General features: G+C 54.6%; 4 protein-coding genes across 9 annotated transcripts; all 4 read left to right on the forward strand.

Moving 5' to 3' along the window:
- Positions 1-719: 719 nt before the first annotated feature.
- GOLGA7 (golgin A7) lies at positions 720-5,770 on the forward strand. 3 transcript variants are annotated; one of them, XM_030509983.1, is made up of 5 exons: positions 720-943; positions 1,978-2,130; positions 2,451-2,552; positions 3,642-3,705; positions 4,472-5,770. In XM_030509983.1, exons 1-4 carry the CDS (start codon positions 833-835, stop codon positions 3,687-3,689), a joined length of 414 nt encoding a protein of 137 aa, XP_030365843.1. In that variant the 5' UTR covers positions 720-832; the 3' UTR covers positions 3,690-3,705; positions 4,472-5,770. The 3 variants fall into 3 exon arrangements, with proteins under 3 accessions (XP_030365843.1, XP_030365844.1, XP_030365845.1); XM_030509984.1 differs by having other exon boundaries at positions 733-943; positions 4,213-5,770; XM_030509985.1 differs by having other exon boundaries at positions 733-943; positions 4,469-5,770.
- A 961-nt stretch (positions 5,771-6,731) lies between these two features.
- GINS4 (GINS complex subunit 4) lies at positions 6,732-14,670 on the forward strand. 4 transcript variants are annotated; one of them, XM_030509979.1, is made up of 8 exons: positions 6,732-6,892; positions 7,000-7,086; positions 7,338-7,451; positions 7,800-7,897; positions 8,222-8,310; positions 8,596-8,686; positions 8,766-8,871; positions 13,371-14,670. In XM_030509979.1, exons 1-7 carry the CDS (start codon positions 6,797-6,799, stop codon positions 8,860-8,862), a joined length of 672 nt encoding a protein of 223 aa, XP_030365839.1. In that variant the 5' UTR covers positions 6,732-6,796; the 3' UTR covers positions 8,863-8,871; positions 13,371-14,670. The 4 variants fall into 4 exon arrangements, with proteins under 4 accessions (XP_030365839.1, XP_030365841.1, XP_030365840.1 ...); XM_030509981.1 differs by having other exon boundaries at positions 8,766-8,864; positions 13,371-13,457; XM_030509980.1 differs by lacking the exon at positions 13,371-14,670 and adding an exon at positions 11,731-11,853.
- On the forward strand, positions 8,222-14,670 carry LOC115618420 (protein phosphatase 1 regulatory subunit 3C-B-like). Its single transcript, XM_030509971.1, has 4 exons — positions 8,222-8,310; positions 8,596-8,686; positions 8,766-8,871; positions 13,371-14,670. Exon 4 carries the CDS (start codon positions 13,400-13,402, stop codon positions 14,258-14,260), a length of 861 nt encoding a protein of 286 aa, XP_030365831.1. The 5' UTR covers positions 8,222-8,310; positions 8,596-8,686; positions 8,766-8,871; positions 13,371-13,399; the 3' UTR covers positions 14,261-14,670.
- A 381-nt stretch (positions 14,671-15,051) lies between these two features.
- GPAT4 (glycerol-3-phosphate acyltransferase 4) lies at positions 15,052-23,657 on the forward strand. Its single transcript, XM_030509956.1, has 13 exons — positions 15,052-15,112; positions 16,512-17,366; positions 19,824-19,893; positions 20,143-20,440; positions 20,611-20,685; positions 20,876-20,965; positions 21,071-21,164; positions 21,601-21,716; positions 21,901-21,956; positions 22,238-22,323; positions 22,482-22,610; positions 22,692-22,771; positions 23,310-23,657. Exons 2-13 carry the CDS (start codon positions 17,202-17,204, stop codon positions 23,416-23,418), a joined length of 1,368 nt encoding a protein of 455 aa, XP_030365816.1. The 5' UTR covers positions 15,052-15,112; positions 16,512-17,201; the 3' UTR covers positions 23,419-23,657.
- Positions 23,658-26,232: the final 2,575 nt, after the last annotated feature.

Genomic DNA, 26,232 nt, shown 5'->3' on the forward strand with positions numbered 1-26,232 from the left:
CAGCTGCACTAAGCAGATACTGAAAGCCCCAAATGCTTTGCTTCCCTTTACTTTTTGCTCACAAAGTGATGATTCCCATTAATTGCTTAAACAAACACGTCCCTGATTCGCTAACTTCCGAACTTTGGAACCGGATCTTCCCATCATTTCACAACTTCCAGAGGAGAAAAAGACTCCCAGGAATGCCGAAGGCCAGAGATCAGCTTCATTTGCACAAGGGACTGGATTAGGAGCATGGATTACACAGGGAGGATCCAACTTGTTTCCTAATTGTGGTCGATGTGGAAGACTTTGCTGCCGCAGCACCTCAACCTCCTGCAGTGTGAAGGGTTCTGTGGAGCCCACTTGCTGTTCCACCTCCCGAGGAGGTTCACCTGCACCTTAAAGGATGCCACTAGACCCGGGGCCATTCACCTGCAGCATTCACCCCTTTCAAGCCCCTTGCTGCACCTCGGAAGCTCATGGGGGTCCCCATGCAGGGACACAACACAAGGACAAAGCAGTGCCTTAGTTACACCAGGAGAAGCGAGACCCGAGGGGCAAACACCGGCAGCTGGGAGCCGAGCACCGGGACCGGGCGCGGTGACACCTCCCGGTATCCCCCCCCCCTCCGGAACCCCTCTTGGTGCCTGCCCGCGCCATGGCTGCACACAGTGAGGGGGGCAGGACTGTACCATGTGCTGCGGGCGGGGGTGCTGCGTGCGTGATGGCGGAGCAGCGCCTGCGCTCTGCCTCCCGCTGAGGCAGCGGCGCTTGCGCCGGGCGGCGCTTCCGCCCTTCTCCGCAGCCCGGAGGCGCTCCCGACGGAGGCGAGCGGCGACGGAGCGGAGCCATGAGGCCGCAGCAGGCGCCCGTGTCGGGCAAAGTGTTCATCCAGCGCGACTACAGCGGCGGGACCCGCTGCCAGTTCCAGAGCAAGTTCCCGGCCGAGCTGGAGAACAGGGTAAGGCGGGCGCGGGCCCGCTGCGGGCCGGGCAGGGCCCGCTGCCGTTCGCGCTCCTCTGCCGAGGTCCGGCCTGTGCGGTGCCGTTTCTCCCCGTGTCCCCGTCCCGTGGCCGGCGGTGCTGTGCCGCCGTCGCCCGTCCGGGTGTGAGTTGGAGGCGGCGAACGCTTGTGAGCGTTTGAACGCGCGGTGTGAGAGGCGCGATCTCGGGGTTCACATCCTGCCTTGGGTGTTGTTGGCGAGGGAGGAGGGCATAAAACCGGGTTTGGTTTTGTTGTCCAAATGGCGTTTTTGGTCAATTATGGTAAGCAAATAGTTCGGATGTGCAGGGAAAAGCCGCATAAAAAATACTTATAAATGCTTCTTTTTGGTGTTTGTGAAATGCTGGTGTTTTGGGGTGTCTTTACTCCTAAGGCACGCAGCTGTCTTTCCTGGTCGGAAAGTAGAATGTGTTTGTTACGTGAGAACAAAGCCTGTGTTGTTGTGTGGCTGTTGCTAACACTGGCCTCTATGTGCTGAGCCCCACAAGTACTGTCTCGAGTGCTTGCATTTCATTTCATGCTCTCGGATGTAACTGACAGCAACAGACACTCCTTGCTAATGCCTTTCCTTGCTGCGCTTTGCTTCTCTTCCTCCTTGCTTTGTGGAGAGCTTGTTTGACCAGCACCACAGCAGCACCAAGGTGTTACAATGTCAATATAATAGAGTTCACTCTATCAGTCCACTCCCAAGCTGCTCTCCTTGCATGTGGGTTAAGCCCCCTCCTCAACTGAATTGCATGTTGTTTTAGTTCTGTTACTCTTTAACTGTTTTGTGTTTGTGTTGTGTTGGAATTAAGACTTGGTCTCATCACTGGGCAGATCCTTAACAAAGAACTACAGGGTCTGTAACTCAGTGTCCTTCAGACTTTGGCTCTAAACAGCAGCTGCAAAGTGTGGAAGTGCAAATAAGCGATAAATGAAGGTCGATACCTGAAGGTATCAGTGAGTTCTGAACGTGCAGGGTGTGACAACTGACCGTGACTTCTCTTGCAGATTGATAGGCAGCAGTTTGAAGAGACTGTCCGGACACTGAATAACCTCTATGCAGAAGCTGAAAAACTTGGGGGCCAGTCCTACCTTGAAGGGTGTCTCGCCTGCCTGACTGCCTACACCATCTTCTTGTGCATGGAAACGCACTACGAAAAGGTGTGCTGCTTGCTTTGCCCTCGTAAGCAAAGGCAAAGTGTGAGTGAGTCCCATGGGCTGCAGCCACACTTGTGTCTTGGGGGGTTTTCTGTGACCTGCACAGATTCCCCACAGGCTCTGGACCTTGCTGCAGTCTGATTTCGTAGATACATCAGACTTAGTCAGTTTGAGTCATGTAATGATTGCTTGTCAGGAATCCTGCAAGTCCTGTCTCAAGCTCTGTGCTAGGTTCCCCTAACATTGGTATTGCTGGGGCTCGGGCTCTGGTGTAGGGAAACCCGCTGAAGGATCTGTGACTTCTTGTGCTGCTCTGTCACCAGGTTCTAAAGAAAATTGCCAAGTTCATTCAGGAACAGAATGAGAAGATCTATGCTCCTCAGGGCCTCCTTCTGACAGACCCCATTGAAAGAGGACTAAGAGTTGTATCCTTCTGTGGTGGCTTCCATTCCCTCCTGGTTTGTCCGTCTATGATGTGCTCTCGATCTCAGTGTGGCACCCTCCTGGTCATGCTTATCTGTGGCACAGCAGAATAGGTGATTAGTCTTGTTACTCTCCATCGTGTGCTATTCTCTGGTCAGATTTTGGTACGTTAAGATTTGTTGCATCAAAAGACAATTAAAACGCAGTGTCCTTTGAGGCTGCCTTGAAAACCCAGTGTGTATAAATGGAGTATGAAATTCCTCCATTTCAATCACCTCTAAAAAGGCAGTTTGTCAGATTGGGCCAAAAGTGGCCAACTTGGTAGGATAGAAACTGATTATGTGGAAGCAGGGGGTGGCTGTTGTTTAATTTGCAACCCTGGGCTCAGGTTCTAGGGAAGGATTTGCTGTGTGTTACCACCAGAAGTTGAGTCCCGCCTGGCATGTTGTTCTGCTGTGGCTTCTTCCAGCCTTTTCAACCCTGGAACCACGCTGCAGGCATTTTATCTGCTTGTTACCTCAACAGTTGTAAAGATCCTCACATAGCAAATCCAGGGGTAGAATGAGGAACACTTATCATTCAGACTGGAGCAGCTTGAAACACAGCCTGCTACTTAGATGCAGGCTAAGGGCAATTCTTCATGGTTGGGTTATTGTGTATTTGTCTGAGTAGCTTATAGCTATCACCTACATGACTCCATTATCCTCAAGATGTTTTCTGCATTGTTCTCTGCATAAACCTGGGAAAACACAAACAGCAAAACCCCAAACCCATTCAACTTAGCTAAAAGCATTTTCCATTTGGTTAGTGGCTTAAGCAGCTGGAGTGGGGAAGTGTTTTGTCTAGTGCATGGCTTTTCCTGCAATTTGACAGAAGGTGGCAGGGCTCAAAGCCCTTCACGTGCAGCATCTTGTGTTCTTGTCGTCAGGACACACTGACCTGAGCTGGCATCTCTTGTGCGCTGTTCTGTTTGCTTTGTAGCTCTGAAATGAGCCTTGAAAGATCAAAGGTTCTAAGATGTTATTCCTTCTTTTTGGTTATATTTTCACAATCTTTTTATAGTGCGTTTCCCTAACAGCTTTTGTGTGCAGATTGAAATTACCATTTATGAAGACAGAGGTATGACCAGCGGAAGATAAAACTGTGGAGTCTCAGGTACATGTTGATCTTGTACTAGATCAGTCTCGACCCATCTCAACCTGTTTTCTGTGCTCAGAGGGGTAGTTTGTGTCATACTGAGGCACCACTGTGTGTAATCAAAGGCCGTTCACTCAAGTCTTGTGTGGACCAGCTTTTCTGAATGAGTGGAAATATCAATACATGGCATAATGCCACTGAATGTCAATACAGATCAGACAATACCAGATTCACATTTAGGGACATTTGGGTCTTGATTGGGTAAACATGCATAAACCTAACTTGTGCTGTATTATGTCCAACATTGTCCTCTGGTGCATAGATAAAAGGATCTTTCTTATTAAGTCTTTCTGTCATAAGGTTCTGAGCAGACTAACTTAAGAGAAATCTAGTCTTCAAAACAGGTCAGTAAATGCTAATTTTGGATTCCCAAGCATTTTTTATACTAACAGCATGAGAAACATTACAGAAAAGTCATTGATGGTGCTAAAATCAGCTCACACCTGAGCTGGCTCCTTTGTATAGGTACTCTGCAGATCCTGGGGTGCTTGTCTCAGTCTAGGTTGTTGGCAGTGTGTGCAGAAGAAAGACTGCAAATATTTCTGCCTGTTATGCAGAAAGAAGTAAAGGGTTTATTTCCTGTTAGACAAATGGAATCCAGACCCTGCCTTTCCTGCCACTGCCTCCTAAGATAACAAAATACAGCCACGTAAAGGTTTGTGTAGGGGTTTGTTGGGTTTGTTTAGGACTACTTTCTACTAATCTGAAACTTCTTTTCTAGCAGATAGCTCAACAGTGGACTTGCTGTATCAAAGTTCCCCTACCTCCTACTTTAGAGCATCATTCCTTTCTTTGCTGCCAGATCCACAGTGCCATCTACTACAAGGACTAACTTCCTAAAACTGCTCCACGTGAGGTGACCCAGCTGGTCAGCATCCATTTTGTGGCAAACTTTTAAGCAATGAGACAATGAGATCACTTTTTAGGTTTGGTTTGTTTTTAGGGGGGGGGGTGTCCCCCAAGAAAAAGCAGAAGTGGTAAAGCTATGTACTCTTCTGAAAGAAACGGGGCTCTTTGCCCAGCAGCAGTCTAGTTTTAGTCACGTAAGTGCAGTGCTGTTCCTCCCTAGTTCTTAAACCCTTCTGTCCATCAGAAGCTCTGCAAAGCTGCAAGTTGGAGTTGGGAATTTTTCAGGAACGAGGCCTTCCCTCCAGTTCAGTGTTGGAGTGAGGGGACGCACAGTGCTTCTGCCTGGTGAGAAAGGGACTCAAGGCAACGAGCATTTAACACTTCCCGTGCTGATTCTCGTGGAAAACCTGAAGGCAAAGTGTTCCTTGTTTCCGTGTTTTGGTTGTCCCTAGAAAGGGGAGGAATAGCTGGACTTGAATCCCGGTGGTTTTTTTACTACTGTATCCGTGCTGTTATTGCATCTGTCAGTGCTCGCCAGAAGAGGGGGTCTATTCATTCAGAAGCCAGTAAGTACATTAAAATGGATGCTGAACCAATAAACATAACGACACCTACCCTTACTCTGATTAATATGTGAAGTGTAAAACTGTTTCTTTATGGATTTATTCTATATAATTTATAAGGAAAACACTGATTTCACAAAGCGTTAGATATCGTGTGAGATGGTTTCTTAATTCTGTCTGCTGGCACACACTATTGGAAAGTAGAACTGTGCATTAGTATCCCCCACGCATCGACATTCCTCAGCAATACCTGCCAAAGTAAAGTTCCTACAAACTGAGCTGGCTTAATATATTTCTCTTGTATCCTTTTCCCTTATCAAAGCAAGGATATCTGGGGTTTGAACGTCATTGTCCAGCTGTAGAAGGAATTCAAGGAGCTAGGAAAGCAGCATAGGAGCGCTCTGGCTGTCGGTGGCACTGCAGGTGCTAATTCTGGATCTGAAATTCCAGCTTCTTACTCAGCCACTGATTTGTTTTTTTTTTCTTTTGATATTTAATATTTTAATTGTATAAAACTTGTTTTTTCTAAACTGTAACAGTGTTTGCCTTTCACATCTCTTGCGATATTGGCAGAAGGACTAATGGATTAGTAAATCTTTTCTTAAACCGTGTCTTGTGTCGTCTGTGGTCGCACTGCTCTGCGGGAAGGAGCGTTGTCGGTGCTGTTCGCACTCCCGCAGCAGCACGTTGTCAACGCACAGAGCGTCATTTCGGGATCGGTTCTGGAGTCACCTGTTTTGTTCACTTTTGACACCGTTTTGTTCACTTTTGGTACCATTTTGTTTGCTTTTGACACTCTTTTCACTTTTGACACCACGTTGTTTACTTTTGGTACCATTTTGTTCGCTTTTGGTACCGTTTTCTTCGCTTTTGACACTGTTTTGTTCACTTTTGATACTGTTTTGTCCCCTTTTGACACAGTTTTGTTCGCTTTTGGTACCATTTTGTTCGCTTTTGGTACCATTTTGTTCGCTTTTGGTACAGTTTTGTTCACTTTTGACACAGTTTTGTTCACTTTTGGTACCGTTTTGTTCACTTTTGATACTGTTTTGTTTGCTTTTGACACTGGTTAGTTCCCTTTTGATATGGTTTTGTTCACTTTTGCCAGAGTTTTGTTCACTTTTGCCAGAGTTTTGTTCACTTTTGGTACTGTTTTGTTCGCCTTTGACACTATTTTGTTCACTTTTGGTACCATTTTGTTCACTTTTGATACTGTTTTGTCCCCTTTTGATAGGTTTTTTTGCTTTTGCTACCGTTTTGTCCACTTGACACCGTTTTGGTTTTGGTACCGTTTGGTTCACTTTTGACACAGTTTTGTTCATTGTTGACGCTGTTTTGTTCGATTTTGACACTTTTGCTCGGTTTTGATACCGTTTTGTTCGCTTCTGACACCGTTCGCTTTTGGTGTTCACTTGACAGTTTTGTTCGCTTTTGACACAGTTTTGTTCACTTTTGACTCAGTTTTGTTCGCTTTTGGTACTGTTTTATTCGCTTTTGACACTTTTGTTCACTTTTGACACCGTTTTGTTCGGTCCCCCCTCACGCCGCTGGCGGCCGCCATCTTGTCTCCGCGGGGCCGCGCCTGCGCGGGGCGGGACGAAGGCGGGGCGCCGCGAGTGGCGGGAGGCAGCGGCGCGATGGCGGCGGCTGAGGGGCCGGAGCGGGACTCGGACGGGGACGGCGGCGAGGAGCTGGAGCTCACCCCGGCGCAGCTCATCCGCAGCCTGGAGCAGGTCGGGGGGCTCGCCGCAGGAGGCGCGGGGCGCTGGGGCTGTGGCCTCTGTGGGGGCCGGGGTGCGGAGCAGGCGTGTTCCTCGCTTACAGCGGTGCCTCCCTTCAGGCCTGGCTGAATGAGAAGTTCGCTCCGGAGCTGCTGGAGAGCAAACCCGAGATCATCGAGTGCGTTGTGGAGCAGCTGGACCATATGGTGGGTCCTGTGGGGCTGGGGTGGTGGTACAGGGGACCCCCTGTGTGGGTCCCTGGGGTGTTCCCCTGAGGTGAGTGCCTTCTCTGGGCTTGTATTGGAGAGAGGACCGGGAGGTGCATAGAAACAGAGTGCTCTGTGCCGCCAAAAGCAGCTCAGTCGGGTTTTGTGGGCTCTATGCACAAACCCCACCGTCCTCTCCGGTTCTTGTTTGACAGTTCAACCATTTCACGTCTCTTTGCCTTGTCTTACAGGAGGCAAACCTGAAACGGGCAAAGGGAGGAGACTTGAAGGTCAGCGTTCATCGCATGGAGATTGAAAGGATCCGCTACGTGCTCAGCAGCTACTTGCGATGCAGGCTGGTGAAGGTAAGGCTTGCTATGCTGCCCAGGGGGTGAGAAATGGGGTGATTTCTGCTATAAAGCCTCCTGCTTCAACAAGGCACTCAAAGTCCACTCATTCTCTGTGTCCTCTGAAGAATAACCCAAAGGAATTCGTTCCTTGGACACTCTTTTCTGTTGTGATGAAGGAGGATCACAGCATTGCTTCTTCACTGTTAATACCTGTTAATTCAGGAGTGGGTATTTGGGCAGCAAGCAGTGTATTTGGCCCAAAGCAAGCAGTGCTTGTAGGGGAAGCCTCTGGAGAGTGGGGATTGTAAGCACTGGACTACTGGGAAAAGTCCGTTTCAGTCCTGGCTTTTGTCTCAATATCAGATAGAGAAGTTTTTCCCCCATGTCCTGGAGAAGGAGAAGTCTCGAGCCGAAGGGGAGCCTTCCATTCTATCCCCAGAGGAGTTTGCTTTTGCTAAAGAGTGAGTAGGTTTTGGATGAGTCTCCCTCCCTTTCGTAGGTTATAGAACTCGCTGGTGTGTTACCCCGAACACTTCTTGAGCCTGTTTGCCTGGACAGGTCTGCAGTAAGAATCACAGCTTTCACCAGCAGGTTTCCTTATGGACAAAGAAAGAGTGAAGTAAAGTAACTCTGATAGACTGAGTCAGTGACCAGGGCAAGCCGTGAGGCTTGTCTCTGTCCATGCCTGGGGCCAGGAGCTGTCAGTTGCTGGCATTTTGTGTCTATACTCTCCCTGCAGAGTTGTAGTTGCTGAAACCAGTGAGTGCTCCAACCATTTGTTTCAGGTACATGGCAAACACAGAGACCTATCTGAAAAACGTGGGCCTGAAACACATGCCACCCAACCTGCAGAAGGTGTCTCTCCTAAAATCAGGTGAGTACATCCTGACTCCAGGATTCCCTCACAGCAGGGCTGTGGGGAAAGCTCTGGGGCCCTCCAGCAGCAAAGATGAAGCGATGGCAGTGCCATGGTGCTGCTTTGCTGTGTGGCTTGATGTCCCCTCAGCCTCTGGCCCTGCCTTGTCTGAAGTTGAGGCAGCACTTGCTCCCTCTGATCAGAAGTGTCCAGCGTTCCTGCTGTCCCCAGAGTGCCAGCTCCATGCCCTGCAGGGGAATGTGACCCAGTGCTGAGCTTGTCCCTTCAATCCTTTGTCTGCAGTTCCAAAGCCCAACCTGGACTCCTTCGTGTTCCTGCGGGTGCTGGAGCGGCAGGAGAACATCCTGGTCGAGCCAGAGATTGATGAGCAGAGGTAGGTGGGTGCTTCCCCGCTGGCTGTGCCGCGGATGCCGGTGGAAGAGGGGTCCTGAGCACACGCCTGTCCCTGGCAGGGAATACACCATCGACCTGGAGGAGGGCTCACAGCATCTCATCCGCTACAAGGTCATTGCCCCACTGGTGGCCTCGGGAGCGGTGCAGCTCATCTGAGGGCCGAGGGTAAGTGTGGGGCCAGGACTAAGGTGGGCTGTGGGGCGGGCCGTGGGTCTTCCCAGCCATGTTCCCTTTGGATGTGGCATGTCTGGGCAGGGCAGCAGCGGTGTTGGAAGGGGTATCCTTGAAGCATGCAAATAAGGAAGCAGGACAGCTTCCCTTCTGCTGCTGCTGATTGCCCCCACAGCTTGTGCCATGCCTGCAGTACAACCAGGCTCTCCTGTGGTGCTCCTGAGCAAGGGCAGCCTGTGTCACAGCACTCCCTCCAACAAGGCTTTGCCACGGTCCCCTCGAGAGCCCCAGGGGAGGGCTGAGTGTGACTGCTGCCTCTCCAGGTCCCAGGCTGGTTTGGCAGCAGATGTGAACAGAATGCCTTTATCCTTAAAGGTGAATACAGCCTTTGGAAATAGCAGGGTGCTCTCTCTGCAGCTGTGTATTCATCCTGCTCCACTTTACCACTGTTCTTTAAGTGAGGCTAGCCGGTGACCGAACAGTGTGGCAACCAGCTGTGTAAACTGCACCTTCCCCCATCAGCTTTGATCTTGTCACAGGGTCTGTGCAACCCTGGATGTTTTGCAACTGGCTGATTGCTCTGAGGTGAACCGGAGGCAGGGCGGAGGGGGGATTCCTCTGCACCATCCTTGACACACGATGCATTGAGCAAAAAACCACCACACAGAAAGAGATTTGCTGGCAGAGCAGATCTTGGTTATTGCAGAAGGAGCAGGAGGGATTGGGAACACGGTAAGGGTGGAAACTGCAGCTCAGAGCAAAGGGAACATCGTGGGAGAGCCAAGGGTCCTGCGTGGGGTGTTTGCACCACTTACCAGCAGTGGGAAGGGAGGGTGGGAGATGCCCATGAGCTTAGGAATTCAGGGTTTCTCCCTTGCAGCATTGTTATGCAGCCAAACAGCATGCCTGTGCTTCCTTGGAAAGGCCCTGCCTTTGGGGAAGGGAGGCTGCATGAGCTTTGTTCTGCCCATGCAGCCCTTGTATCCCAGTGTGGATACAGTTGTGTCAGTGCAGCTCCTTCTAATATGGCCAGAGAGGAGCTTTTCCCTGGCATTTTGGCAATAACCCACCTTTTCCATGACAGTTTCTGATGTTTCCCCCCAGAGCAGGCCTGGACTTGGAATTGCTGCCTGGCCCTTGTGCTCATAATGGCATTCCTTGCCCTGGGCCGAGGAGTGAGCACCTCCAGCTTTCTCTGATCAGATTGTCAATGGTGCAATCACGATCAAAGCAGCATTTGCAGGTTTGTCACAAACCTCTTCTTAACCAGAGCAGCTGGTTCACGCTTGGGCTGCTTGAGCCAGAGCTCTTTGTATTGCCCGTGTAAAGTTGGTGTTGTGAATCTATGGTTCTGTTGCACATGCAAGACTTTGCACAAAGCCAGAGCATAGAGGGTTTGGGGAGGATGATGAGGCCCTGATGCTTTTCCAGCCTTTTCCAACCTGCTGCTTTGGACTGGCTGACTTCTGGCAGGTTGCTCAATAGCTAATCCTCTCGCTCAAGGCTGCCTTGGTCAGTGAACCCCAGAGCAAGGAGGGCCCTTGTACAGCGTGGGCTGTGTGATCAGCAGCTGAGAGCTGTGGAGGAGCTCTTAGGAGCTCTGTAAGCTTGTGGTGCCTTCATGTTGTTCAAAAAGATACTGGAGGAGGCTGGCAGAGCTTTCCCAGAATGGTCTCGAGTCTTTTTTGTGTCACCTCCTCTGCTTTGTGTGTTATTTGTGCTGCTTCCTATCAGGCCAAGCGCTCTGTAGCTGAGCATTCAGCTCCCTGTGCAGGGACACTTGGATCAATAGCACAAATGCAAAGCTTCAGCTTGAAGCTGCCTGGTTTAAGACCAGTGGTGGCCAGTTTCACTGATACAGAGCAACTGTAATCACGGGCTCAGGAGAAAGCAGCTTTCTGCTGTGTGTGATGGAGTGAGGGCTTTCACTACAGCTTCTCATTGCGGTTGACCTCTCTTCTTCTCAAACAGCTGCTGGGGCAAGGGGGCAAGCAGTTATTTTGAGCTGGTCACGCAGAGGAAAAGCTCCTCTTGAGCCGTGCATGCCTATTCTAGTTGGAGGTAAAGCCAGGATGTCCCCTGCTCCTTTGGGGCAGTGTCTTCCCTGCACAGTGGTCTGTGAGCAGCAGCCTGGTGCTGCTCTGCCAGGCAGGGGGTGACACTCCATCTCGTTTGCATGCGTGGTTTATAGTGCTCCTAATGAATCCATTTAGGTAAAGAAGATTCTCTTAAGTACAAGACGTTAAGAGGAGGCTGGGTTTAATCCTGAGGAATCAGTAGGACAGTCCCCCAGCAAGGGCTGCAGGTTGTGCTCTGCAGCCCAGGCAGCTCTGCAGAGGTGACTGGAGCTCCCAGCCAAAGTCATCACTAATCTGCTGCTGCAGGAGAGCTGTGAGGACAGTGTCTGGTGGCACGTCTGGGGGACTTTCTCCTTGGCCCTGTTAAGTTTGGCTGAACGATTGTCCACACCACTAGTACCTGCCCCTCTGCTGCGTCTCCTGTGGCTGCAGCAATGCGAGTGGAAAGGGCGCCTGTCCCCTTCTAGGAGCTGAATCCCAACTGGATCTGCTGGTTTCCGGGGTGCTGTCAGTACAGCTCCTCCCTGGAGCCCCCCAGTGCCATCACAGGCTGTGCAGGGGTTTGAGGATGGCCATGAGGCTGGAATCAGTCAGGTTCACAGTGAGATTCTCTTGCGGCATACCCGAGAATGCTGCTGGCTGCTTTTTGTGTCCTTCCATGACTAAAACCAGGCCACTTCTGTGGCTGGATACTGCCTTACAGTGCCTCTGTCTGTGCTGGGGGAAGTGGAAGTGTCTTTGTGAAGGAAGTGATGCTTTTGGCTTGTGCTTTTAGATGGAGAAGACCCAGCAGTTCATCCACCTTAATCTATGCCTCTGGGAGAGAAAGTGCAGAGTGAGAGCCACTTTTCCAGCTTCCGCGGGGCTCAAATACATCCCCTGTTCTCTGCACCCTCAAGGTGGAGGTGGCTTGGATTTACTGAGTGATTAGCTCCGAACACAAATAGGTGGATGGGGACAGAGGTCGCCAGGAGGGCACTGCTGGTGAGCTGTGATTTCCCTGAGCCGGATCTGCTCTCCTGAGTGCGGGGGACAAGGGGGGATGAGTGGTTCCGTTGCAGGGGGGGCTCTTTCCTTGGCTGTGAGGACTCCCTCAAGTCACTGCAGTGGAGGAGCGAAGGAGAAGGATGTGCTGCTGCTTTCCCTGCATCCCACGTTAGAGCTGGCGCCAAGGGCCTGTAGGGATGGGACAAGGGGGAATGGCTTTAACCTGCCATAGGGGAGATTGAGATGAGCTCTTAGGCAGAAGCTCTTCCCTGTGAGGGTGCTGAGGCGCTGGCACAGACTTTTCCCAGAGAAGCTGTGGCTGCCCCATCCCTGGCAGTGTTCAAGGCCGGGTTGGACACAGGGGCTTGGAGCAACCTGCTCTAGAGGAAGGAAAGACACCTCCAGCTCTGCAGCCCAGCCACACCAGCGGGTCTGGCTCCTGCTCACCCACAAAAGGTCACTGTCCTGCTCCAGGCCAGCAGTGACACAAGTACCACACATGCTTCCACAGGGATGCACCCCTCGGCTCTCGCTGCACTTTCCCGTGGCCAGGGCAGAGCAGGAGGGGTTTGCCAACCAAGCTCTGGGTTGGAGCTCGCTCCTCCAGCTATCCTGCGAGAGGTGCCTCACGTCGTGCTGGTGATGGGGAGCCACGTGTAAATGCTGATAGGGAGGTTATGTCAGGAGCTGATGGAAATCTGTGCTGTCAGCAGGAACAATCAGGGCTGCTTAACCTAAATGGCTCTGCAGAGATTAGCCGTGGTGCAGGGCGGGGGTGATCTGATTTGGGTGATAGTCCTTTCTGTCAAGGAGTCACATGTGAGCCGGGCAGTGACAGTGGTTTGGAACAGCGCTGTGAGTGAGGGACACCGCGGTGTCTCCTGCCTGCTCTGCTCCCACTGGATTCCTTTTGCAGGGCAGGGATCTGGGGTTAGACATTGCTGAGTGAGACTCGCTTTGGGGCACAGGCTCGGGTACGCGGGGAGCATCCCTTGCACAGGGATGGGTCCATAAAACCAGTGTGGTTCTCTGCTCCCCGCAGCTTCCTCAGGGCCTTGCCCCGCACCCGGTCTCGCACACACCCGCCCCCCCGAGCCGGGCCCTGGGAGCTCTCTCCGCGCTGCTCCTCCGAGGGTGAGAAGCTGCAGCCGGGGCGTTACCGGCGGCTCCATGGACGGGGGTCCCGGTGCCCCGTTAACAGCCCCGCGTCCCTCGGGCTCCTCCGCGGGGTGGGCGGGGCCTCCCGGAGGCGGGGCCGAGCTCCCATTGGCCGCCAGGGGTGTGTCTCCGGCGCTGATTGGTCGCCGCTGCGGGCGCGGGGTGCCCCGGCCGGCGGCGCGGCCGGAGCCGCACTGCCCGAGCCGAGCGGAGGGGAGCGGCGGGGCCGGTGGGCGCGGGGGCCCCGCCTGACCCCCTCGTCGCCTCCAGGCTCCTGCCCCCGGTGAGCGCCCGCAGCCATGCCGGTGGACCTGGCCGTGCGGCTCTGCCTGGGCCACTCGCCCCCCATCCGCAAGCTGCTGAACTCCTACGAGGAGCTGCGGGGCAGCCGCGGGCGCAAACCCCTCCGGTCCTGCCTCAACCCGAAGCTGAGCGCGGAACCCGAGCCCGAGCGGAGGGAGAAGAGCGGGAACTCCAAGGGCCAGAAGAAGAAGAGGGTCGTGTTTGCTGACACAAAGGGGCTCTCGCTGACGGCTGTGCGCTTCTTCTCAAAGATCGAGGAGGACCTGTGTGACTTGCAGCATGCCCTGTCTGACCTCGCCTGCTTCCGACCTTGGCTGCGGGACTCGCACCCAGAAGCGTGCAGGTACGTGCTGGACTTCCCACAGCCCTCTGCAGACTACCTGGCCTTCCGCAGCCGCCTGCACAGCAACCTCGTCTGCCTGGAGAACTGCCTGATCCAGGACCGTGCCCTGTCGGGGACAGTGAAGGTCAGAAACATTGAGTACGAGAAGAAGGTCATGGTCCGCATCACCTTTGATGGCTGGAAGAGCTTTCGGGACGTCTCCTGCCAGTACATCCATAGCACGTATGGCTCAGCCGACACAGACATCTTCTCCTTTGAGCTTGCCCTACCCAAGCCGTCTGTCTCCCGCAGGGCTGCAGAGTTCTGCATCTCCTTCCAGTGTGGACAGAAGACCCACTGGGACAACAACCACGGGAGGAACTACAAGATCTGCCACACGGGGATGATCCGGTCGCCCTCCCGTGCTGTCAAGAGCGCGGGCTGGGAGCCCCTGGGTGCCCCTGGGGCGGCTGCCCTGGTCCTGTCCCACCTGCAGAGCTGGCGGCGAGCGGAGGCCCAGGCTCCCTACTGGTAGGAGAGCAGAGGGTGCAGGTCCCTTCTGCCTCTGATGGTGGCACGGGGGTCTCTGGGGAGGGGGCAGCCGCCCAAGATGCAGCTCATGGTTGTCTCCTCCGGGTGTCTGACCGGGCAGCTGCTGGTCTCCACGGGAGCTTCTTCCCTGCTGGCTCCTGCCCCAGAGCCTGGAGCTGCTGCCCTCTGTGACTCCTGCCCGCCGGCTCTCAAGGCCAGGGGAGCGACGAGGAACGGCCGTGACCCGAGGCTGAGCCCCTGCTGCCGCCCAAGTGCCTTGTGCGGAGCCGCTGTGGCGGCGGCAGCGGGACCACTGCCCTGCGGGGCTCCGTGCGGGCAGGCCCGGAGCTGCGGGGAGCGCCTCCGGTTGTTGGTGCTGTAACGGGGAGTTAATAAAGTGACGGCGCTTCGCGAGTCCTGCCTCTGCCTGTTCTCTGCCCGTGCCCCTCTGTACCGGTGCCCCTGTACCAGTGCCTCCGGATCGGTGCCTCTCTCTATTGGTGCCCCTCTGTACCGGTGCCCCTCTGTACCGGTGTCTCTCTGTACTGCTGTCTCTCTGTACCAGTGCCCCTCTACCGGTGTCTCTGTAGCGGTGCCTGTCTGTACCAGTGTCTCTGTACCGGTATCTCTGTACCGGTGTCTCTCTACCGGTGCCTCTCTGTGCCGGTGCCCCTGTACCGGTGCCGTGTCCGCGCCTCCGCCGGTGCCGCCCGCCCCCTGCCGACATGAGGCGGCCGTTGCGCTCCTGCGGGCGCGGCCCCGCGGGCGGCGCGCTGACGCCAGCGCACGCACGGCAGCCGGGAGCGCGCACGGCACGGGCGGAGGCGGGGCCGGGGCCCGGCGGCGGTTGCGGCAGGTGAGTGCGCGCCCGGCCCGGTTCGGTGCGTCCGGTCGCGGCGCCGCGTCCCGTCCCGTCCCCCCCCCTCTCCACCTCCCGCCTTGGGCCCGGTCCCGGCTCCGGCTCCGGCTCGGGCTCGGGCTCGGGCTCCGGCTCGCACCGGCGGCGCTGGGGCGCCTGGGCAGGGCCCGGCCGCGGACCGTTAACCGGCGCCCGCCTCGGGGAGCGCGGCCTGCGCGCCATGCGGAGCCCTGCGTCCCCCCGGCTGCGCGCAGCGCCCGCGGTGCCTCCGCTTGGGCCGCGGGCACGGAGCGGACCGGAGCGGGCCGGCGGCCGGAGCCTCCCCCTCCTCACCGAGGCCGAAGGTCGCCGGGCCGAGCCCCGGCCGCGCCGGGATTCGCTGGGCGCGGGGGCCGTGTCCCGGTGAACGCCGCCCGGGGGCGGCCGGTGCCGGGCCGCGGGTTCCTGCCCGCCCTGGGGCTGTGGCGGCGGGCGCGGCCGCACGCGTGGCTCGGTGACCCCGGTCCGACCAGTTTGTGAGCACGAGTCCTGGGTCCGGCGGGTGTAATGGGCAGTGACACGGGTGACAACGCGGTGTAATGGGCAGTTGCACACGCGGTTGTGGAGCTGCCTCTCCCCGGACACGGTTTATGTGTGTTCCTCTGAAGCACCAACACTGGTGTTAGCATTGCTGTAGAGCAGCACTGAGCTGGCACCTAAAACACGCTGTACAGGGGAGCAGGAGGCTCTTCCCAGGCTTTGCTCCTCTGTGCTTGTCGGGTCCCTGTTAAATCCTGTCCTTAGCGTGGCACTTGGTGGCCTCATGCACCCCTGTGAGGGCTGCAGTGCCGGGTGCCAGACCTCTGACTGGTTCCGTGTCCCAGCAAGTTCCACTTGGTCTAATCATCAACAATAATCCTCCCCTTGGGCTAACTTCCTGTTAGTAAAGCTGTGTGACTGGGGTGAGATGTGTATACAGGAGCAGAGGAAGTGATGCCTGGCCAGGAATCTGGGTACCTGGTTCCTCAGTGCCCTTGGATGCCTCTGGAATGAGAAGGTGATAAGATCCTTGTCATGAGGAAGGGTTTTCTGGTGCTCCATTGGCTGCTTTCCTCTACTGGGACCTGACTGCAACATCCCGTGCTGTAGGTGTGGTTGTGGACGAGTCTGCTCACCCCGAGGTGCGGATGGTATGAAAACACGGGACGAGTGGCACTGGGGGGGGTATTCCCAAGGCTGTGACAGTGCCAGGCAGTAGCTGGAGTGCCAAGCCTGAGTCTGCTGTCTCAGGAGCTGCGCTGAGTGATGTGACCAGATCTGAGAGCCCACTGTCCCTGGCCTGCCGCCACCCTCTCCATGCTGACATCTCTCTGAGCTGCATGACTTGCCTGACTTGGGTTTCTCTTCCCTCCACTAGTGCTGGTGGCATGTGAGCGCCTCGTCTGCCAAGAAGCCAACTCGCTGTTTGAAGAGCTTTCCAGGGTTGCATTCCTGTCTGTAACGACCCTTCGGTGCGAGTGGAATTAAAACGGGTTCCGGGCGTCATGCAGGGATCTGCCGTAGTGCCTGTGCCCTCACGGAAAGAACAATAATAGCTCCAGATACTGTCCTGCAAGTGCCAACTCCCTCGATCTCCTCCAATGCCGGCTCAGGGATGGACTCCACCTTGTCCCTGTGAAGAGGCTCTGCATGCCCTCAGCAGCCACAAGGGGATTCTGCTGCCAGCTTCTTCACAAGCTGCCCCACTGCAGGACTTGCTCAGCGGTGCTTTAGGAGGACATCAGCTCACACATTTGTGTCACTGCAGTGCCCATGGAACCTGTGTGCGTGTTCCCTGTTCTTTGAGCTCCTCATTCCGCGCTGTCTGAACTCACCCGGGCTCCTGGCAGACTGTTTGCCTGTTTTCCCAACTTCTCTCCCTTCTCCTGTTGCGTTCCTTCTCCCACAGAGCCCCAAAAGGATGTGAACTTTGGAATGGGGTCTGGGAGCCGCCTGCGGACTCGGTGTGTGTGTGAGACTGTTGCTGACTAACAGGAGGACTGGTTAGTTGCTGTGGGCAGCCCTTGTGTCTGGCTGCAGGGCACCAGCCTTGCCTGGGCCCTTCACCATGTTCCTCCTGCTCCCCTTTGACAGCCTGGTTGTTAATCTCTTGGGGATTTCCATAACTGTCCTCTTCACTCTGCTCCTGGTTTTCATCATCGTGCCAGCAATTTTTGGAGTCTCCTTTGGCATCCGCAAGGTTTACATGAAAACTTTATTAAAGATTTTCCAGGTAAGTCGCATTTGCAGCATTTCCTGTGCTTTGCAGGGCTCTGGCGTGCAACGAGGGGAGGCTTTTACCCCTCAGCAGAGCACTGCGGGTGACTGAGGTCGGTTGGTGGTGACATGCTGGTGCCACATGAGCCATTTGGGTCATCTCAGCCCCATGCAGTTTCTAAACCACTATTCATGGGCTGCGTTTTCCCTGTAATTAATCCAGAAGTCTTCAAGGAAAGTGGCAGGATAGTGTGGCCCATAAGCACACAGTAGTACAGTAGGGTGTGCTGAGAAGAGGAGTGTGCTTTGGTGGCTTAATGGCCCAGGCAAGGCAGTTCTGTATGGAAAGAAGCCAAAGGGGTGTAGGGTGTGATGGGGAGGGACAAGGCTGCTCCTCTCCAGGACGTGTTTGGCTGAAGCAGAAGCAGGAGGCACAGCAGGACTTGCTGCACCCCAAGCCCTGAGTGGTGTGTGGCCAGAACCCAGAGCTCTCAACACCCTTCTGCTCATGTGCTGAGCCCAGCAGCCACGGCTGGACCTGCAGCCTCTGAGCATGACCTCCAGACCCTCTTGGCACAGAAGCCAAGTGGAATTTTCCAGCTTGGGCTCATGCTGTCCCCTTGCCTGCCTTGGGCAGGCTGGTTTCAGGGGCTGTTTCACAGCCAACACTTCTTGAAGCAAGTTCCTGGTGAGACCAGAAGTTTTGCCAAACTCCTGGTAGATAAAGCCTACAGCACCCTGGCAGCTCAGGCTAAAGGAGAAGGGGTGCCCTGTGCTTCATAGGGAGGTCTTTAGGCTCTTAAATGTGTAGTTCAAGCTGCTAAAGGATTTATGGTACAGCTACTTCCCCAGGAGTATCCCTGTCCTGGGAAGGCAGCCCTGGAGCTTGCAATGTTCAGCTCTTTAAACTCTTGAGTCCTCCCAATAGCCTGAGGTCTGAATGGGAGGACCTTGGGCTTGGCAAGGTGCTTTGCTAACACAGATGCCTCAAGTCCTGACTTCAAATATAGTGACTGAACCGGGAGCAAAACTGAATAACAAGGTTGGTGTATCCGAAGTTCTGAAATGGAACATTTCACCTTTTTATTTCCATTCAGGAATGTTTAATCTCCACTTATTTTGGGGTTTAATTTTGAAACTGGTTTTTTTTTTTCTGAAAAGACTTTGAAGTCTGTTTCAGCTTCTGTCAAAGAGTCTTTGATAGAAGTTTCTTCGTCAGGGACTGTAGCGATAGGACAAGGGGTGATGGGTTCAAAGTGAAACAGGGGAAGTTCAGGTTGGATAAAAGGCAGAAGCTCTTCCCTGTGAGGGTGCTGAGGCGCTGGCACAGACTTTTCCCAGAGAAGCTGTGGCTGCCCCATCCCTGGCAGTGTTCAAGGCCAGGTTGGACACAGGGGCTTGGAGCAACCTGCTCTAGTGGAAGGTGTCCCTGCCCGTGGCAGGGGCTTGGAACTGGATGAGCTTAAGCTCCTTTCCAAGCCAAACCATGGTTGGTTGTGGTGGGAGGGAGCAGCAACGTGGCACAGCAGCTCTCGGACCTGGTGGAAGATGCTCACTGGGTTTGCTCAGTCAAAACTATGGCTTTGGGGAGTGTGTTATTTACCTGAAAGACTCTCCCAGCTCTAGAGGCCGGTGTGAACCGAGCCCACAGGGACCAGGCTGGAGCCTGGCAGCCTGTGGGCCACAGGACCCGGAGCTGCAGGGCCTGGAGTGGTGCCTGGTGCTTCCCTGGTGGCTTCTCCATAGACTGCCCAGCTCCTCTGCTGACTTCTCCCGGGCTGGCAGCATCCACACAACCTCCTGCAATCCTGCAGTTCCTCCTGCTGGCAGAGGAGGCTGCTGGATGGGCCGGACATGCCATATGCAATTAGCATTCCCACATGGCTGCCTCCTCATCTAACCCTGGCATGGGCTGAGCCTGGGATGCCAAGAGTTCCCAGTGGCTTCCCCTTCGCAGATCCCTGATGGAGCAGCTAGCCTGGAGCAATAAGCATGTTGTACACAAGTCCTCCTTCAGAAGCTTGTTCTGCCAGGCCTGTGTAATGCCAAGAAGAGTGTGAGGCTGAGAAGGTGACTTGGAGGGCAGGCAGGAAAACTGGCCAGAACTCCAGCCTGCAGGTGCCCTTGAGAATGAGCTGAGAGAGTTTCCTATGGATAAGGAGATTATCCACATAAGGGGCACGGGATTTGGAAGCGAGCTGTCTGTGTCCTGGCTGCTGAGCTGAGGAACAGCAGCAGCTGGTGGCTGAATCAGGATGGAAGGATCCCATCCCATCATCAGCCTGAAAACAGTCTCTGCTTTGAGCTTGGCAGAAATGAGGCCTGAAAGGTAGCACCAGTTGCATGCTCAGCTGCTTTAGCCCCGTCTTCTCCCCTTACCCATGGTCTTCCCTGGAAGTCGACTGTAAAACCAGGTTAGTATGAATTGGAGCTACAGGCCTGCTGGATCTTGCTTGTTGTGTGTCTCTTGCAGTGGGCAACACTGAGAATAGAGCGTGGTGCCAAGGAGAAGAACCATCCGTTATACAAGCCCTATGTCAATGGTAAGGTCCTGCTCTGCATGGCTACACGTGGAGTAAACGTGGTGTCTCTGAGCTGCTGAGGAATGCTGAGAAGCCTTTTCCATGTAGATGGCTTGGAGGGAGCTGTGGAGAGGTCCATTTCTTGAGGAAGGGGCAGGAAGCACCCAGGGAGTGCTCAATAGTTTGATAGTTGGGAGGCCTGGAGAAAGGAAGGGGCCTTTCGGAGGGTCTTTGAGCACTTTGTTCAGAGCTGCCTGTGCCTTGTTGCAGGTATCATTGCAAAGGAGCCAACATCACTGGAAGAGGAGATCAAGGAGATCCGCCGGAGCGGCAGCGGCAAATCCCTGGATACCCCTGAGTTTGAGCTGTCAGATATCTTCTACTTCTGCCGCAAAGGCATCGAGACCATCATGGATGATGAAGTGACCAAAAGGTTCTCAGCTGAAGAGCTGGAGTCCTGGAATCTGCTCAGCAGGACCAACTACAACTTCCAGTACATCAGCCTGCGCCTCACTGTGCTCTGGGGCCTGGGTGTGCTGATCCGCTACTGCTTCCTTCTGCCCCTCAGGTGAGTGCTGCTGCAGGAACCTGCCTGCTGGGATGGTGCTGGTGGCCTGTCCCCAAGTGCAGCTGGTCCCCCAGCCCCATGGACCCTGTTCAACATGAGCAGGAGAGCCAGGCTGCTTGATGAGCAGCGCCTGTGGCCTTGTGCTAGGTGTAGCTTCCCTCTTTCTGCAGGATAGCCCTGGCGTTCACTGGCATCAGCTTGTTGGTGACTGGTACCACAGTGGTGGGATACTTGCCAAATGGAAGGTGAGTTCATCTCGGAGGGAGGAGGGGATGGGAAGCCCTCTGTGCACTTTGAGGTGTGATAATCCTGGATGGGATGTGTTTCTATGGGGAAGATGTGAAGTCTCGACTGGATCTCGTGGCCTGGGGCTGGGTGGCACCGTCACAGGGGAGGTTGCAGGATGGGGGGTGATGCTCTCTGTCCTGCATGCAGGTGTAAGATGTTCCTGAGCAAGCATGTCCACCTGATGTGTTACCGGATCTGTGTGCGTGCCCTCACCGCCATCATCACCTACCACGACCGGTAAGGAGGCCCTGCCTGCTGCAGGCTCCTTTCCCACTGCCAGCTCCATGCCAGGCCTCACGCTTCCTTCCTCCCTTCTCACCTATACCTTTGTTTTGCATGTAGAGAAAACAGACCCCGAAACGGAGGCATCTGTGTGGCCAATCACACATCTCCCATCGACGTGATCATCCTGGCCAGCGATGGCTACTATGCCATGGTAAGCTCTGCACCCCAGCCCTGCCTGCACTGCCAAACACGTTGCATGGGACAAGGAGTAGGCAGCAAGAGGCTTTTGAGCATACCTTTCCCTGCATGGCATCGCAGGGTGCTCTCAGCCCCTGTACACAGATACCTTCAGCAAGCTTGGCCTGGGACTCAGAGCACCAGGGGCTTCTGGGCACTGCTTTGCAAGTAGAGCTCTGGGCTTTGCCCTCCATGGAAGAGCAAAGCACTTTCCAGCTGGACATCCTGCAATGTGGGAAGCACTGGGGCTTGCTACATCTGTCCTTCCATCAGAGCCTGCGACTTCTCCTCTCAGCCTTCCCAGGGCAGGGGTAGAAAGATGAACCTCAGCTTGGCTGCGAAGCTGAGGAGCTGCCTTGGCTCTCATGTGTGCCCAGGTCTTGTAACTTGTGTCTTCTTGCCCTGTTCAGGTGGGTCAGATCCACGGGGGGCTCATGGGGGTGATACAGAGAGCCATGGTGAAGGCTTGTCCCCACGTCTGGTTTGAGCGCTCGGAGGTCAAAGATCGTCACCTCGTCGCAAAAAGGTGGGAGAGCTGCAAGCTGGGGGGGGCCTTTGGGCTGGGAAATGGGGGGCTGCCCCTGCCTCACCTCCTGGGTGCTGGGACACTGTGCTGCTGGCCCCACATAGTCCCCAGTGACTCCAGGATGAGGCCTGTGCTGTGCAGTGGCGCTGTGCCCTGTGCTAATAGGTGCCACTCTCCTGTTTAGGCTCACAGAGCACGTCCAGGACAAGAGCAAGCTGCCTATCCTTATCTTCCCAGAAGGTGAGTCGTGGAGCAAGGCCAGGCAAGCTCCTTGGAACATCATCCCTGTTCCTTCCCTTCTTATGCAGCCAAGGGCCTTGAGACCCTTCACTGAGGCAAAGGGGGCATTTAGAGCTGGCTGAGCCCAGAATGTGGAAGTCAGATGTATGGTGTCCCAGTGGCACATCCATGCACAGAGAGAGCAGGGCTTGGAATGTGTGTTAGGGGGTGGTTCCTGGGTGCCAGTGGCTGAGCCCTTGGGTATATAGCTTAAGACTTCTGAATCTGTTTGCCTCTTACAGGAACCTGCATCAACAACACATCCGTGATGATGTTCAAAAAGGGGAGCTTTGAGATTGGAGCCACGGTTTACCCTGTAGCCATCAAGGTAAATGCCCTTACACACAAGCTGTGTGAGCACTGGCTCAACAGCCTGGTCCAAGGCCATGGGGAGGTGGAATGCTCTTAGAAAGGCTTAGAGGGAGCTTGGAGCCTCAGGAGGGTGCAGCCACTGCCAGACTGTCAGGAGCTCTTCTGCCTCTGCAGTATGACCCGCAGTTTGGAGATGCCTTTTGGAACAGCAGCAAGTATGGCATGGTGACCTACCTCCTGAGGATGATGACCAGCTGGGCCATTGTCTGCAGTGTCTGGTACTTGCCTCCAATGACCAGGCAGGTAAGTTTGGTGACCCTGGGCTCTCCGATGTGCTGCCTTTTTGGCTCTTTGCTCCTGCTGAAGCACTGTTCTTTGCCACAGCCTGAAGAGGATGCCGTCCAGTTTGCCAACCGAGTGAAGTCAGCCATTGCCAGGCAGGGGGGCCTCGTGGATCTGCTCTGGTGAGTCCAGGAAGGCATTTCTCTTCCTGCTGCCAGGGTTCCTTCTTCCTGGGCCCTGGTATGTGCTTGTGGGCTGCAGAGATAAGTTCGTGTCTTGTGTTGGGCAGAGTAGGCCTATGGAGAAATGGAGATACATCTTGCCCGTGACCTCCAAAACTGCTCTTCTGTAGCAGGGACTAAAGTCTTTGCTTCTGCTGTGTGTGTTGGGCACCATGGCTTCATTCTGCCCTTCCACCTTGCACTGGGATGCCATGGTTCTGACTTGATGCTGCTCAGCAAAGTGCATTGAGCTTTTCCAGGCACTGAGGTGTTGGGTGCCTGGGAGGCAGAGGCACTCTGCTGTAGTGGTTTCAGAGCAGCTCATGCTCCTGACAGAGCCCAGCATGGGGCCATGGTGCAGCTCCTGGCAGAGCAAGGTGTGAACGTGACAGCCCTTGGGTTTACAGGGCCCCTGGCAATGGAAGGTACGGAGCAGGTCAGACCTGCTCTGAGCAGCCCCAGCTGAGGTCTCCTCTCACGATGTGGCTCTCTCCCCCAGGGACGGAGGACTGAAGAGGGAGAAGGTGAAAGACACATTCAAGGAGGAGCAGCAGAAGCTCTACAGCAAAATGATTGTAGGCAACCATGAAGACCGGAGCCGTTCCTGAGCCCTCTGCCTCCAGCACGAGCCGGGGCTCATCTGAAGCAGCTCCGGCTCTTTGGACTTTGGCTACTGCAGAGCTGCTTGGACTTGCTCCTTCATCCTCTGGCTGTTCTTTCCCAGAGGCATTATTATTACTGCCTAGAGCCTTCAGGCCTTGGGCAGCTCGTGGCAAAGATGCCTTCTTGTTACTGTTACAGTGAAGCCCCTTGCGGGGGCAATATTAAATGAAACACTTCTGGTGTCGTGCGCTTCCATCTGGTGTGTGCAGGGCCAGGGGGAGCGCTGCTGTGGTGATGTGCGTGTGGGTCAGTCACAGGGCTCCCACAGCACAGAGGCTGGGGACTGCACTGGGATCAGCTCCCTCGACAGCCAAGGGGCTCTGCATGAGCCTGTGCCTCTCACGCTCTCCTTAGGAGCAGGATGTGGTCTCTGAGGCCGTTTCCAGCTTTACTTCCAGAAGGAGAAACCTTTTCTTCTCTCTTTCCCTTTGGCCACCTCCTGCCATTGCCTGGCGCAGACCTTTGCTGCTCCAGCATCTGAGTAACAGCCTCTTTGCTGGGGTTCCTCCAGTGGTGGGGCAGGACCCCCCGCTTCCCAATGTCTCCTGATGGAAACAGTGGGGTCTGATCTTGTTGTGCACCAACATGCACATAGATAATCTCAGCTCGTTGCAAGGAAACTGAAGTCTTGTGCTGGAGGTGGGACCCCTTTCGTGTATTACTCAGTACAACAACTTGCATTTGAGCATCCATCCCAGGTACTTCCCAATTTTCCTTATGTTCCTACAAACTCTTGTTCCTACGAGCCCTGCCTGCTCTTAGAAGCAAATGCTGCTTCACTGCCACCTGCAGAAGCCTGCTGGCATTTTGGAGAGCTCTAGAGAAGGCAGCATTGATGTGTCTCCTTTTCACCCCACGTGTTGGCTGGGGAGGGCATCTGCTGCCCCCCAGGCCAGGGCAGCTCTGTGTAAGTGTCCTTCCATTTGAATTCACTGACACAGATTCAAGGGAGTTCAGTTCCTGCTTGGTTTTATTTGGGTAAAACACCATTATATCAAGAGACAGAGAAAGGAACAGAGAGAGTCCGGAAACTCCCTTCCCCAAGAGACGCAGTGCACGTTTCCTCACTCACAGCGGCTGTAAAGCCACACTTAATAGCATCTGTTAACACAATTAGATATTTCTATACTGAATTGATTCACTTTTGCTTCTTGCAGTGCTCAAAGTATGATTCTTTAGGCAACTACACTGAGGGATGCATTACCTGCACAGCACACACCATCACCACCAGCATCCAGCTGCAGGAGGAGAAACCAGGTTCTTGTTTGGTGGAGACACCCTCGCTGGCCCCACACTTTTCACTGTGACCCCAATTTCAGGTTCTTCTGCCCAACTTCAGCTGTGGCAAGTGATCTAAGGGAGTGGAAAACAACAAGCAGCAAAGCCTGGGATCTTTTCCTTTCCACCTAAGACACCAAACCCAGAGCAGTGAAACCAAGCAGAAGATGGAATCATAAAACCATAGAATGGTTTGGGTTGGAAAGGACCTAAAGATCATCCAGTTCCAACCCCCTGCCACGGGCAGGGACGCATCACACTAGACCATGATAACACCTATGGGTTGAAGCGTGCTGCTGATGCTCCTATATTCATTGCTAATGCTCTCGGTTGCCCAGATTGGGCCCCCTTGTCAGTTTCTTGTGGCATTAAGGGCCTATTCACCAGGGTTTGGGTTCACTTTGTTTTACCCAGCTCCTACCACCAGCTCACCAACCCTCCATCCCTCCCTGTTACCAGCCGAGGCTGTTGTGCAGCCCTCAGCTATTTGTTGGTTGGGTTTTTGACCATCACCTTTCAGTTGCATAAGAAACACTGGGTGTAGCGTGATGGGAGTTAACCTGGAGTGTGGTTAAGTGTGTGTTACCCTCTAGTACTTGCCTGTACCATTTAACCACACATTTTAGGAGCTATATGTGCTTCAGTTCCTGCTTGAGCCATGTGTTTGCCCAAAGAGCTCCACAGTAGACCTGGCAGCCTCCAGCCAGGGGTGATGATCCAGCCCTGCCTTTCCCTGACTGAGCTTTGCTGCACTGGCCCCACGACTCTCCCTTTGCTCGGGGTCCTGCAGCAGCACCCCTGGGTGCCCATAGTCTGCTTCTCATGCCAGATCCATGGGGATGCACTGGAGCATCTCCAGCTCTGCAGGTCCCGCTGTGCACGGGCCCATCGCCAGCAGCCACGCAGGGAGCCGGCTGGCCAGGTTAGGAGGCACACATCCATCTTGGCTCGGCGCCCCCTCTCCGTGCCCCCAGTCAATACGTCTCTCTCCGATGAGAAAGTTAATAAATTTAGCTCTAGATTAAAAGTATCGATCATTTCATTTGTAAGCGATAAATAACCCGGGGGGGGGGCACGGGGCGGCCCGTGAGGTAGGGGCTGTTGGCTCCGGCTGCAGCAGCCATGCAGCCCGCTGGGGCCGGGGGCCCTCATATGCATTCTGCCCGGCTGCTGGCATTGATTTGCTATTAGTCTCCACACACCACCCAGTAGCACATCATTCCCGCAGCTGCTATTAATGGCCTTTTGATAAATAATCACTTGTAAGTCAATAAATTTTTATTAAACAGTGTGGTGCTTTGATTTATGAAAATCCGACGGGGTTTGTCTGGGAGAAAAGGGATGCGGAATTGAAGCGGAGCTGCCATCCATCTGCCTGCCAGGCCCTGCTGCACCCACCCGCCCCGGGCCACGGCCACTGCCTGGGCTTGGGGCGGCCGGAGCTGGTGCTCGCACCGACACGGGCTCCACGCTGAGCCCCC

This window comes from Strigops habroptila, chromosome 21 (assembly GCF_004027225.2).
Source record: "Strigops habroptila isolate Jane chromosome 21, bStrHab1.2.pri, whole genome shotgun sequence".
NCBI lineage: Eukaryota > Metazoa > Chordata > Aves > Psittaciformes > Psittacidae > Strigops > Strigops habroptila.